General features: G+C 33.7%; 1 protein-coding gene across 4 annotated transcripts in view; it reads right to left on the reverse strand.

The window, feature by feature from the left end:
- Positions 1-883: 883 nt before the first annotated feature.
- GIN1 (gypsy retrotransposon integrase 1) overlaps positions 884-15373 on the reverse strand; it is a 28651-nt gene continuing 14161 nt past the window's right edge. For all 4 annotated transcript variants that reach the window (XM_004313208.4, XM_019940766.3, XM_019940765.3 and 1 more), the window contains 4 exons: positions 9552-9743; positions 9280-9456; positions 8516-8801; positions 884-1592 (listed from right to left, as the gene is read on the reverse strand). In XM_004313208.4, coding sequence (XP_004313256.1) covers positions 1318-1592; positions 8516-8801; positions 9280-9456; positions 9552-9743 — 930 coding nt within the window. In that variant the 3' untranslated portion in view covers positions 884-1317. The remainder of the gene's footprint in view (positions 1593-8515; positions 8802-9279; positions 9457-9551; positions 9744-15373) is intronic.

A 15373-nucleotide genomic window follows, 5' to 3' on the forward strand; every position in this document is an offset into this window, starting at 1 on the left:
CATGACCTCATCTTAACTAATCAATATCTGCAATAAACTTTTTTCCAAATAAGGTCACATTCTAAGGTACTAGGGTTTACAACTTCAACATGTGAATTTGGAGGAAGGGGGACACAATTCAACCCCTAACAGTATTCAAAGCCCTCCACAAGGCTTCCTACTTCCCCTTCAGCTTTATCTCCCCATACCTTACCATTTCACCTTACACTGGAGGCAATGTAGACAACAAAAAGCCCTGCCTTTCTGTAAATCTTTACAATACTTTCTGTCTCTGTGCATTTGTTTTCCTCTAATTTTTTGGACCCTCTCACCAAATCCTATTCATTCTTCAGGGTCAAGCTCAAAAGATCCTTCTTCCATTAATAGCCTAAGTTTCCTATCCAGAAATAAACTCTTTCTTTTCTTCCTCCCTAAATATATTATTTGCACTTTTCTTATGGAACTTAGCACATAACTTGTAACTACTGTTGTACATGGCTTATATGATCTATATTCCCTACTGGACTGTATGTCTCTCTTGGGGACAAGGCACACACAGCATTTATTTTTCCCACAGTATTCTTCAAAGTGCTTTATAACAAATATTTGTTGAGCAAAGTTATAACTATCATAGAAATTATAGTTTAAAATCTTTGATATCAGTTATTTTATAATTATTATTTACTTAAGGCTGAAGAAAAAATCTTATTAATGGATGCTTCTGACTTTAATATATACTATGGAAATGCACAAATGTTTTCAAACCAATATATAGTTTCAGATCCTAATCCTGAGCCTGTCTAACAAGGTGAACTTACCAATACACTGTAAGAGCCCATTAAACAACTCTAAATTTTTTCCTACAATATTGTTTTTAGACGTTCCAATGACACAGAAAGAGGTTTCATTTATCACATTTAATAAATATTTATTAATGCAATTCTAGGTAGTTCAAACATTTTTTAAAAGGGGGGAATATTAAAAAAAAAATTAAAACTGAAAACATGGTACCAATATCAAACAAAGTTTTGAGCTAGAATTTAGTTTACTTCCTAAGAAGCAAGCATGCTTTGCCTGTTCTCTTTTTAGAAGAAAAAATGACATCTATGTAATATACTTCCTTTGCATATATATATATATATATATATATATATGCACTGACATTCAAATGAGGCACAACTTTAGATAAATAAATAGTTATAAAATAAATCTTCAGGATTTAGTCATTAAGAGTTTGTCAAGATACTTTTTCTAAATAACCTTTTTGAATGGAAAACATAACAAGATTCAAGGAGATATACTTTCTAAACAAGCACTTTAAATGAATTTTGGTGTTCACTAACTTAAGTACTCAAGGACTTGGTTTGAAGAGTCCAAGAGACTAAAAGTCTGCTTTTCAAGAGTACTATGATCTTCTATCAAGGGAGAGATTTTGGCATTTCTATATTCTAACAGTTCACGATCCTTGCTTGATGTCAGTAATTCATTGTCGACTACTCCAATAGTCGCATCTTCTACCAGAATATTTGCTTGGTATGCTCCAACTGAAATTTCAGGCATTCCAATGTAGTCATGATCTGCCACTACTGAACCTTGTAAGAGATAAAGACTGTCTGAAAGAAGAAACATAAGTTTGCCTTTTAGAATTATAATTAAACCACTTTAAAATTAAATAATGTTAAATGAGGAACAAAATTCCAAGTAATACAAATTAACTATCAAGATTAATTTCTGGTGGGTTCTCGTATCTCCTAAATAAATATGTCAAAGAATGAATAAAATGACATATGAATTTGACAGTGCATACATACAGAATTCAGGAAAGATCAAGGACTTTAAAAGAGCCAAACTTTTTTTTTCCAATTAAAAAAAAGGAATAATATAAAGGGATTTTTTTTTTACAGGATTTAAAAAAAAATTTTATTGGGGTATAGTTGATTTACAATGTTGTGTTAGTTTCAGGTATACAGCAAAGTGAATCTGTTATACATACACATATATCCACTCTTTTTTGGATTCTTTTCCCATTTGGCCATTACAGAGTATTCTCTTGACCTGTGTTTGGTAGGTGTGGGTGGAGGGGGTGGTAGGTGTGGGTGAGGGGCTGAGAATCATGGTATAGATTAAAAACGAAAGTTATAAAACTATATTTTTGATATTGATGATATTCTTAATATACTTCTGCAAAGCATTTCTGGGTGAATTAACATCTCGAAAGATGTTTTAACAAATGGAATTGTTAAATACTTACATTTACAACTTTAGATAATTCTCTGGTCTTTATAGAATCCATATCAGGGCAATAATATTAAATTGTCACAATATGAAATGATAAACTAAAATGAAGATTAAGTTCCTAGAATCAGGCTTATATAATAGGAATGTGAAAGTAGGCAGGCTACAACGAATTAGATTAAAAAGCTTAGCTTACTTAAGTCTAATTTAATATTAAAATGCTCATGACCTCTTAAAAGGTGTAGCTAAATCCATACTAAAATGAGACGAGGAATCTTCCCTGTCAGCATTTCATTCTATTTTGAGCAAATTTATCATCACTATCAGGAAAAAAATGCTTAATATGAAAAACACATGGCAAAGTAGCATCATCTTTATAAATAAAGGTTAATTATATAAAAGAATTTCTCCCTACATAATATTTTAATTCATTACAACAAAGAACTATTCCACCGCCGCTGATTAACTTCCTGGACCCCTGCCTTCTCTTTCTGGATTTTCTCCCAAAACATTAACAGATTCTCTTAAAGATTTTAATACCTTAAAGAATCCTCAAATTTTAAGTCCAATAAATAGCAAAAGGAACATTAATTATCCATTTAGATTAGAGATCAATGAAAGTTTCTCAGAGCAGATAAATTTGGTAATATATCCCAGAACATTATTCCACCCTACCCATCCTCATACTAATATGTGAAAAGCTAACTGAATCTATTCCAACCCTATAAGTTACACATTTATGAACTTTAAATTTACAAACATCAAAAGATCAAACAGGACTTCCCTGGTGGCGCAGTGGTTAAGAATCTGCCTGCCAATGCAGGGGACATGGGTTCGAGCCCTGGTCCGGGAACATCCCACATGCCGCAGAGCAACTAAGCCCGTGTGCCATAACTACTGAGGCTGCACTCTAGAGCCTGTGAGCCACAACTACGCGTGCCTAGAGCCCATGCTCCACAACAAGAGAAGCCACCACAATGAGAAGCCCGCGCACTGCAACAGAGTAGGCCCCGCTCGCCGCAACTAAAAGAAAGCCCTCACACAGCAACGAAGACCCAACGCAGCCAAAATAAATAAACAAACAAATAAATAAACTTAAAAAAAAGAATATTAAAAAAAAGATCAAATAAAGCTATGCTCTCTCCCAACAATGGCATAAGTAGACTTGGGCTTGTATGGACATTTAGTTTTGCCCATTTACTTCTTCATTAGGCAAAGTGTAGTTGGTATTTTAGTTTTGAGAGGCTTTCTAAGTTTAACCCCACCAATTCTTATTAATGCAAAAGTAGTAATTAGATTGAAAAGGCTGTTAAGAAGATATACATACTTATGATGGAAATAAAAGTATGGGTAATTGAAGGTGATAAGAAAATGATTTTTGTATGTTAGTAGGGGATGTATTGCTGAACAAGAGAACCAGTCTGAAAGATACAAAAATCATGCAACCCATGAGAAGTGCTATGCCCAAGAGTAGCAGGAAAGAAGAAAAAATGATCAGTGAAATTGAAACACTTTTAGAATGTGTTGCTAGAGCTTCAACATCAAAGTCTGCTATTAGCTTGTTAATACTAGAGAAAGATAGGTTGTAATTTAAAAGAGAACTTAAAAAGGTTAGATATGGTAAAAATGTTGCTGATGAAATTTTTCTAATAAGCCATGAAGAATTTCATAAGTTCAGGGTACACTGCTGCAATGTATTAGTGACAGCAGCTACAATATAGCATTTAAAGTATTTCCAAATTGGATCTTTGCAGAGATCTTTGATGAAGGAAGTTTTCTGTCTCAAAAATTTTTTTGCATACAGAAAGCGGGTCTATTGTAGTAAAATATGTCCAGTAAACATGTATCAACAGGGAAACTATGGATAGATGTAAAGCTCTTAGAAGTTATCACTTTGATTTCCTGCAAATGCATTCAAAGACCTTGAGCGTAAGCACCTCCTAATTACAGTAGACTTAGAAACAAATGGACTTTACCAACCTCACCTGTTTGTAAGAGGACAGCTTCTATATGAAAGTAACCAATATATATCTGAATATACATACACACACACACACACACACACACACACACACACTTTCTTTTAAATAAACTTTAAAGTAACTTAGTGTGATAAAACTGTAGAGAATAAAGATTATACTCAGCAAATTCTACACAAATCACTCTATATGCAATTGAAAACTACTCTGGAGATTTCAAGCCTTCTTTGTGTAGGAAAAAACAAAATTCTCATTCATTCATAAAGGTCAAATATGTTTCAATTCCTACTATGTTCTAAATCTAGTGGACCCAAGAGAAATGCTCTTTAACTTCGAAAAAGATTACCAAAGACTTACCAGAAAGAGATTTTTGAGGCCTTACATACATGTTGAAATAATCTATCTTAGATAGATAATAAATAATGCTATCTTAAATATACTGGGTAACTATAAAATATATTATTAAAATTTTTTTCACCTACTTTTTAAACATGGCTACTAGAAAATTTTAAATTTTATATTACATAGTTTTTGCATTACATATCCATTGGACAGTACTGATCTAGAACAGTCCTGAGTTAGGGATACAGAAAAGAACAAGATAAGTTTTTGCACCCAAGATAAAAAGACAGAGAAATAAACAAACAAAACCGTATTAAAGGACTTTTCTACTCAGTCACATTACACGATAGAATTTAATTATTTTAATTTTCTCATTCTATTTATTTAGTTACTATTATGACATGTTTGATGAAAGCATTATTTCGGTTTTGACTGGACTGAATACTTAAGTGTTTACTTTCTTAGAAGCAGAGGTATTTTCAAGACATTTCAGGAAGGTGTTATCAGCAGTTTTGACACACTTTTTCTTATTTAGTTTTAAGGAGAAAAAAAATGAGATTAAGAGTATTAAAATTTCCCTAGGGAGAAAAATAAGTTAAAACCAAAGCCTCAGAAAAGTCTGAGTGATTGGATTAATTTATTTTTTCAAATAGAAAGAAAGTACAAGGTTTCAGAATAATTAATTTTCTTATTGTGAAGTGAGGTGTCTTGACTAATCCTATACATGGCCTGATATCCTAAAACTATTACAAATGTATTGCCATACTAGTACATCTTTTCTTATGATAAAATAACAAATAACTACAATTTGATACATAACACATAATTGTCATAACAGATAACCAATACTAACACAGAGAACTGAATGACTTTTAATTTTGAGATTACATAATTAGAGGTCAAAGGGAGCTGCTTTGCTAAAACTACAGTTGGCTCTCCATATCCCAGGGTTCGTATCCATGGATGTGCGGGTGGGGTAGGGGATAAAGGTTGGGGGTACTGTACTATGCCATTTTATGTAAGGGACCTGAACATGAGCGGATTTTGGTATCCACAGGGCTCCTGGAACTGATCCCCTGTGGATACCAACTGATGACTGTGTATTAATAATAAAGTCAAGCTCATGGGCTTGATACTAATATAGGGACTAAGCTTTATTTTGTTTTGCGAATGTAGACCATAATTGTGGTAGGCAGAATAACGGACCCCTAAAGATAGCCATGTACTAATTCATGAAACTTGTGATTACGTTACCTTACATGGCAAAGGAGACTTAGGGTAGTGATAGAATTATGGTTGCTAACCAACCAACAGGGAGAAACAGGGAGATTATCCTGGATTATCAGGATGGGCCCAAGTATAAGAGTCCTTAAATGTGGAAGGGGAAGGAAGAATAGGAGGATGGAGTGATGTAATAAATGTGAGAAGAACTCTACCCCCACTGCTGGCTTTTAAGATAGAGGAAGAGGACCACAGCCAAGCAATGGGAACAGCCTCTAGAAGGTGGAAAATGCACAGAAACACCATCTTCTTGAGCCTCCAGAAAGGAACACAGCCCTGCCAATGCCTCAATTTTAGCCCAACGAGACCTACATTGGATTTCTAAGTATAGAACTGTAAGATAATAAACTTGTGTTGTTCTAAGCCACTAAATTTGTGGTAAATTGTTACGGCAGCAATAGGAAACTTATAAAAGAATAAAAACCATTTCACAAATTGTGAAGGGCAATCATACCAAAGCCTTTAGGGGAGGCAGACACAAACTGATCACAATAATTCCCACTCAGAACAAAACTACTCAAAATCTATGTCAGATAGAATAATGGGTCAATAACATTTTTCTTTTCAAAGGGAAACATTACGATTATGAAGAGACACTATGGTATGTCAAAAAATTTCTTGTTAAAATACTTAGTCTTGAAAAGGTGCCTGGCACTGAACTAGACAAAAAGGCAAATAGGCCTACTTAAAATAGCAATGTCAACCTAGTACTGAATGTGCTCCCTCAACATTATGTTCTAGATAAGAATGGATAAGTTCGCAATGGAAGCATATCTGCTTTGTACAGTGAACTTTAATACAGCTATGAAATCTCAATGCTGGTAAGAGAAACAATGCAGACAAATTCATAGTTCTTTTGGCTATACCTTATTCAAATTTATGTCAAAAGAATGGGATGACTATTCAAAGACATTTTGTTTGGTTTAAATTCAGTTTAAATTCAAAGACTCTTTAAAATCAGCTTTTGAGGTGAAGATTTTCAGGAAAATATGTGATAGAAATCACATTTATTTTGAATTTTCTACAAATAAGAAAAACAGACAAAAACGGACCAAAGAGTAAACAAGAACCAGACTCTAGGATAGCTAGATTAGTACTTCCTTTGATTAATAAGAAAAAACAACTTTACCCATTAATCTCAGGTTCCTTATATGTATACACTAGTACTAATACTGCAATTTCCTTTGTATGACTGGAAGAATAATCTGCAGAGAATTCAAGCATGAGGCAATAATTGTACTGCCTCTGTTTAGAAATTGTTCTATTCAATTGGATTCTGAAATATTCAGCAGTAGCAAAATGTTAGGTCTCCTTAAGAAATTCTCCAGCAAGAGCAAATTGCAAAATGTTGAAACGGATCCTGATACAGCAACATTTTAAGCAGAAATTTTGTATTAATTAAGGAAGGTTAACACATTAGAAGGGAGCAAGTCCTGAACACCAAAGATTAAAGGGAAAATAAAAAGAAGAAGAAAGGACAACATGCACCTGTATAATCTTTTGTCCCTACTTAACTTGCAGAAAGGAGAAATCATAAAGGGCAGCTTAGAACTAAGAGGAGGCACAAGGAATAAATGTGCTTATCTTCTAACAACGAGAATGAAGGTACTGTGAGCTTTCTGAATTGGAACAGTCCAAGCTAAGTTTGCTACTAGAGCAACTGGTTCTGCCATAAGCAGAAAGGAAGGTACTCAGAGCTTTTAACATGAGAGTTGTGACCCAGATCAGAAACAGAGTTGAGCTATTACAAAGCAGCCCCAAGGGCTTCATATCCTAAGAAAGAGGGTTATCTATTATCATCATTTTTGTAATTATTATTTACTTAAGCTTGTTAAATACCTCAGTTGTTTATATTGTTTAAAATTGTACTAAATTGTATCTTCCTTAACTGCTACTCAGATTCAAATAATACTGATGCTTTATCTTTCTTTATAGAATAAACAAAATTAACTAGCTAAGGTACCAATTCACTCCCTCTAAGTTATCCACTCCAAAGAAATTCTAAGGAGCACATAAAATAGGACATAAAGTGGGACTTAATCTGAAAGCCATGTCATTTAGCTCCAGTCTATGAAAGAAAGGGTTAGAGAAGATCAGGATATCTTGACTATTCGTAATCACATTTTGAGGCAAGTATTACCTTGTCCAGTGTGCTATTTACCTCTTCTTATAATGGCACTTTATAGCATTCTGAGTATCTCCCACTCTCACCCTCCCCTGCATCCACCATGACTGTGACTAAGATGCAACATTAAAAATTAATCACATTTTAAAATGTCCCCTAATATATTTATCTCACAACAGAATTCTAGAGAGTATGTTTGTTTTTGGCATTATTTATCTTAGTTACTATCATTTCATGCTAAAAGTGACAAAATATTCTGAAAGTGAAAATAATGAAGATATAATTCTTCCTTCTGTGAAACACATTCAGTGTCTCCCACATGAACTGTGGGAAAGTGTGTGAAAATTACACTAGAAATCAAGATAAAATCTCTTACAAACCTGACAGTTCCAGAAGACACATGCTTATAAAAAAGACTACCTGGGCTCCAATACTGTACAAAATTTTATAAAAATGAGAAGGGAAAAGAAAAACTAACCAAAGGAGGGGTGCGGGGCGGGTGAGATTTCTTATATTTTTAACTTCTCTCTTCATTCAAAGAAAGTAAAAATGTAGAGAAGTGACAGATATTTACCTTGTTCACTGGATTCTCTTACATAGGGCTTGAGGTGGGACATTTTAATGGGTCTTTTAAGTCTTGTCCCAGTGTTGTCTCTCAGAACAGCACATCCATTTTCTGTAATATAGTCTATGACACAAGGACCAACCCATTCAGATTGGAAACGACCATCCTTCCACCAGTTTTTCCTTTGTCTTAAAACTTCATGACCCACTTTTAGTTGAAATGGATTTAATTGCTTTGGTTTCTTTTTAACAATGATTTTGCTTTTATTTAGTTCATCAAAACTGTTGTTCTCCATCTGCAAGCGTAAAAACAAAAAAAAAGAACAAAGGGATGAAAGAGCTAGAGTTTCTTGAAGGTATATACAGATAATATTATAATAAAAAGATTACTTATTGAGATGCTACTGAAAGCTAGGCAAGAATCCCACTTAATTTTTTAAAACAATATTTCAAAGTCAGTATTATTACCTCAACTTTATAAAGAAAATAAAGTAATATGAGATAAAGTAACATGCCCAAGTTAAACAACTAGAAAGCAAAACCAGGGATTTGAATTCAGCTCTACCTTGATTCCAAAACACATAGTTTTCCTAGTAATGTCTCTCAGAATTTCATAGCTAATAAACATACTGTTTAATCAAAACATGCAGAATTCAATGGAAAAAAATTGGTTTTAGGGTATATCATAGGTATGTGAGTGTATGCTGAAATTTAAAAAAAAATCACTTTATAGATTTTTAGATTATAGAGTTTTTTTCTATTAGATAGAATCACCTGGCCCGCTGAAGTTGTCTTATTCTCCATTACTTTATCAGCTTCTTTAATTGCACCTAGAATTCTGGCAAACATACTTGTATTATTACCATCCACTTCACGAAGAATATCTGAAGTCTCAGGCATGTAAAGATTTCTATTAAACATTTGAAAATACGGTGTATTTTTCGTAGGTTCCTATTAAGAAAAATAAACAACAATTTGTAATAAAACATTTATGTAGCCAAGAAATAGTCATAATTCACAAGTACAGATTATAAAAAGGTACATACCGAGTGAGTAACATTGAAGGCAAACGAAACAGCTGCTAGGTGATCATCCCAGTTGTTTGGGTAGTCAGCACAGTGTTTGGAAAGAAATGTTTTGATTGTGCTAGGTGTACTTACAGTTGGATTAATAGTTTGGGAGGCATGAGAAATTACAATTTGCTTTGTACCAAACAATTCACACAGTTCTACATTGATCTGAAAAACATATAAAAAACAAAGCTGATTTTAAAATCTGTATTTTATTTTTCCCTGGATTGAAAGGTTGCAAAAGAATTTGAATCTTGCCTTTTCCTTGACCATAGCCAGTCTTTATGAAAACATACATATTTTGTTTAAAAGAGTAACTACCATTTATTGAGTCCTTACTATGTGCTGATGCTTTACATTACAGTCATTATACATGACAAAAATCTTATGAGATATTAACTCCATTTTAAAGATAAGCAGCTGAAGCTCTGGGAGGTTAAGTGCCTTGCCAGACACACACATACAGCAAGGAAATGGAAGAACAGAATTTAACACTAACTCTGAGTTCAGATAACATTTTAATTCAGTAGACAGTTTCTCAAACACAGTTAACATAATCCACTTGACAGCTACATGACCTTGGCCAAATCACCAAACCTCTGTGTACTCAGTTTCTTCATCTGTAAAATGAGGAAAATCCTACCCACGACTCTCTTGAGGATTAAATGAATAAATGTTTATAAGGCACTTAAAACAGTGCTTGGCAAGTAGTAAGCACTTTATAACTCTTAATGTTACTATTATTTTTGTTGTTATATTTATTATGGGCAGGGCCTAATAAGTCAAAATGAGTTTAGAAAACTTATAAGAATAAGCCTGTTAACTTATTTTTCCTACCTTATTTACACCTCAAACTATTTTTTCTTATTATTTTTCATTGGGGTAGTCAGATAGTAGTGATATAGTAGTGGGGTAGTGATATAGTTCTGGCCAAAAAGATTTAAGTGAAAGTTGTTGGGCAGACTCAGCTAGTTCTAGCTTTTTTTGCCCATTAACCTCCCCCTTCTTTCTGCCAGAAATGTAGAATTTGTGGCATGCCATATTGTAAGCATAAGATTGAGAGTCACATCTCAAAGATGGTGGAACAGAATGCTAGAAGCATGGGTTCCCAATGACATTCAGAGTTACCCTTCCAACCCTGGAGAGGCTGGCTTTCTTTTCCCTAAGTATAAAATAAACTCCTATTGGAGTTTATATATTGGAGGGAAGAGAAGGGTTCTCTGTTACTCACAGTGGAATACAATTCCTACCTAATATATGTACTAACGAAGGCCGCCTTTTTTTTTTTAACATCTTTACTGGAGTATAACTGCTTTACAATGGTGTGTTAGTTTCTTCTTTATAACAAAGTGAATCAGCTATACATATACATATATCCCCACATCTCCCTCTTGCGTCTCCCTCTCACCCTCCCTATCCCACCCCTCTAGGTGGTCACAAAGCCCCGAGCTGTTCTCCCTGTGCTTTGTGGCTGCTTCCCACTAGCTATCTATTTCACATGTGGTAGTATATATTAGTCTGTGCCACTCTCTCACTTCATCCCAGCTTACCCTTCCCCCTCCCCGTGACCTCAAGTCCATTCTCTACATCAGTGTCATTATTCCTGTCCTTTCCCTAGGTTCTTCATAACCATTTTTTTTTTAGATTCCATATATATGTGTTAGCATACGGTATGTTTTTCTTTCTGACTTCACTCTGTATGAGAGACTCTAGGTCCATCCACCTCACTACAGATAACTCAATTTTGTTTCTTTTTATGGCTGAGTAATATTCCACTGTATATATGTTAGGCCACCTCCTTTTAAATCAAAAGTAATCTAAAAGAAATCCCAGAAATTAGGTATTATTTGGGTCAGCCTCAATCTGAGGTCATAATTAATGGTTTTAAAAATGACTGACTTTTGGAAAAGGCTTCAACTTGAAGAGGTTGCCTAGAACTGATCCAGTGAATCCATTTGTGAGATGCTACCTAGATATCCTTAACCCAAGAGCCTTTTTTTCTCCCCATCAAACCAGACATTCCATTAGTGGCCACAATTTTAGTTTTCCATAAGACACATTTTTAAAATTAAAGAAATAATTTTTCCTTTACAAATGTTAATTCTCTTTTCTTCACAGGTTTATAAAAAGGTCTTTGTGTATTTTATTGAAACAATTTAGCAAATACTCAAATGCTCTAAGCTGAGATATGTTAGAAACATCTGTACTTTCATCAACTTTATAATAAACCTCCCACATTGTGTATAATGTTCTAAATCTTATTTCAATACTTTAGCAGTGTTTCCTATGTCAGTATATGCTGACAAAAAAACCCATTTTATTTTGTCACGATTATGCCTGCTGTATAATATTTAAGCCATATAAATCACAGCAAAAAGAACAAATTTTCTTAATCACATGTGATTTTTATTTTTTTTGTTAAACCTCATAAAAGAGGCTTATAAACATTTATTGTTACTTTTGGTAAAATTTTCAAAGTCTTGGATTATCATATGACTATTTTTTTATTTTTAAAATTAATTTTTATTGGAGTGTGGTTGCTTTACAATGTTGTGTTAGCCTCCACTGCACAACAAAATGAATCAGCCATACACATACAGATATCCCCTCTCTATTGGACTTCCCTCCCATATAGGTTATCACAGTGCATTAGGTAGAGTTCCCTGTGCTACACAGTATGTTCCCATCAGCTGTCTATTTTATACATAGTACCAAAAATGTATACATCATATGACTTTAAACATGACTGGAAAGACTGCTGGTGATTCATAATGGTTTCATATTGTCATTACCTAGTATCTTGAAGTACTATATGCATTTAGGATGAGGCTTTTCATTAATAAAGGTAAAAGTAAGACTATTTCAAATAGATTTCTTGATAATTTTGAGTTTTGGTGGCCAATTTCCTATCAGATCTGATTAGTCCACATTTATTTTTATATCGTTAATGTATCTGTGAAAGAGCTAGTACTAGAAGTTACTTGTGTCAGCTCTATCATTTTCCTGTGGTTGAAAGGTGATTGCATTATTCGTATGATCTTGTTTCACTGCAAGAAAATTAAGCCACCTAGTTATTCTATGAAGGGTAGTTTGGCAAAAACTGGACAATATCCATAAATTTAATTACTGCTGCTAAAGCAGAAGAATGAGTGAGGGAACCACTATGGACTCCCACGTGTTGCAGATTCTCACTTTTTTCCCAAGATACCTTCCCGTACCATGTGCGACACACAATCATCTGCTTTGTTGACTCAGGATGCTATTATGAATCTCTATATATTATTATTAAAAGCTTCATTTCTTTCTTATTTATTAGATAAAAATTATAAACAAAAGTTCTAATATTGTCATCCTACAAACTAGATTGTCTTGCACACCTCATTTTGTAGACCACTGCTATGTCAGTCAAGGTAGGCAATTATACTGCAGTTACAAAACACATTCAAGGCTCAGTGGTTTAACTCAAAAATTTTACTACTTGCTCAGACAAGGTCAGCTGTAGGTCAGGGTGTCTCTCCAAAGCACCTAGGTGCCTCAGAAATCCTGGATGAGAGAAAATCCACTACCCTTTAGGGTAATATCTGAAATATGCAGTTAATTCTCCAGAGACAGAATAAGACTGGGAGAAGGAAGAATTGAGGATGAAGTTTTCAATACCTCAGGCTGAAAGGGGCACACATTCATCCATTCAACTTCTTTGCCCAGATGTGTTACTTGGGCTTGCCCACCTGAAAGAGGCTAGGACAGTCGTCTATGTTTGGAAGGCTAGGAGAACTAGTTATTGCTAAGCAGTAGTAATTTATATCACAAAACAACAGATGATTATGTATATTTTAATCACTAATAGTTATAAAAACAACATAATGATAACATATAAACTGAAAAGTTAAGGGAAAAAACCTATAATCTCATTACTCTTAAAAACTCCATGGTTAACCATATAAATTTTTATTTTAGTTTCTTTACATCTATTTTTTACATAGTTATCTGTGTAAAATATGTATACATAATGTATGTAATAAAATCTTTTACCCAGAGTTTTAACTGAACATGTTTTAATCAGTGTCCATGTTATTTCCTTTTCTTGTAAACATTTTTAATGACTACAAAATATTTCATCATGGGGCTTGACGTTTTTCTGAAACACTTCCTTTATTTGGATATTTAGGTCATTTCCTGTTTCTCGTTAATATACATAGCATTGTGGTAAATAATATCGTAAAAGAGCTATTTTTCTATACTTTGGATAATCGCCTTAGAATTCTTAGAAATAGGATCGTTCACCAAGATATATATATATATATATGGCTCTTACTGGACCTTTGGCAGACTGCTTTACAAGAGTTAGTTTCAAGTTGCTATACTACCTGTAATGTAAGGCTATATTATTTTATCTGTAGCCTATTTGGTATTTTTGGTATTACTACTATTTTTCTTGATTTAGATAAACAAAAAATGGTCTTAATTTACATTACTCATTACTATTGGGTTTGAACATTTTTCCATATTTATTATTTTTATTCCCTCTTGTGAATTACATTTCTGCCATTGACTAAATTTTTTAATTTGTTTGAATCTTTTATAATAAAGGCATTAGCCCTTTCCTGCATGAATGTGCTTTATTTTTTTGGCCTATTTCTTGGCCTGTACATTTTGGTGATTTTACCACATATAAATTTCTAATTTTTAAACAGCCAAAGTTGGTGATTTTTCCATTTAAATTTATGCCACTATTCCCTAAGCTTGGAAAGTTAACTCAGTCTCTAGAGATTGAAAAAAAAAAAAAGTCAATTGTATTTTTTTGTTTCAATTAAAAAAAACAAAATTTTTAATTTACCTGAAAACAATTTTGGTGTGCAGTAATTCTAAAATCATATTATAGAAATAACTAGAAAATTGTTATCTATGCTGTTAATTAAATTAAATTTATTAAATAATCCTTCCCTAACTCCACTCATTTATGATACCAGCTCTATCATTTTAAACATGGTTACTAAACTCTGTGCCAAAGGGCCTCCTTAACATCTGTTGGACACCTTGAAAACTACTAGCTTAAAGTAGTTTATGGTTTCACAATAGATCAGACTACATTCCTTTTGATGATGTTTCTTTACAGAACTGTTTTTTGACAGGCGCTATGATAAAAAGCAATGACTGTATAAAAATCAATGCAAAACAGGAAATGAGGATGGCAGTGTCCAAACTGATTCCAAAGTTTGAAAAGCTTAGCAGTGGTAAACAGGTATACACATCCCATTAGTAACTAACTGTGGTTATTTAAGAATGAAATGAAAATGAAATGAAATGAATGAAATGAAAATATTATTTCTTTCAATTTATGACTACTATTTTTTTAAATGGCTAAGTGGTTAGGATATAAATACTAAGTTGTTTGGACCTCTGCAGAAAAAGAGTTAACATAGCAGAACTAAGGCTGCTATCCTGTGAAAGTCCTGCTTACAAAGTTGGCCCTTGGCTGGTGTCTAGGACCTTGGATTTCGTGCGGGTTTCCACCATTCCCTAACTGATTAAGGGTGGCTCACAGTGCCAAAACTGTTTATACAATCAAGGTGGCTTATGCTGAACACCTTCTTTCTTTTGAGAATCTAGAATTTTTGGTGCTTATGTGATCAGCTCCCAGTAAAAATCCTAGGCACTGAGTCTCTAGTGAGCCTCCCTGGTAGACAACAATTTACATGGGTTGCTATAACTCTGCTGGGAGAACTGAGCATGTCCTGTGTGATTACACTGGGAGAGGATGTCTTAGAAGCTTGTTCCTAGTTTCCCCTGGACTTATC

Source organism: Tursiops truncatus, chromosome 3, assembly GCF_011762595.2.
Source record: "Tursiops truncatus isolate mTurTru1 chromosome 3, mTurTru1.mat.Y, whole genome shotgun sequence".
Taxonomy (NCBI): Eukaryota; Metazoa; Chordata; class Mammalia; order Artiodactyla; family Delphinidae; genus Tursiops; species Tursiops truncatus.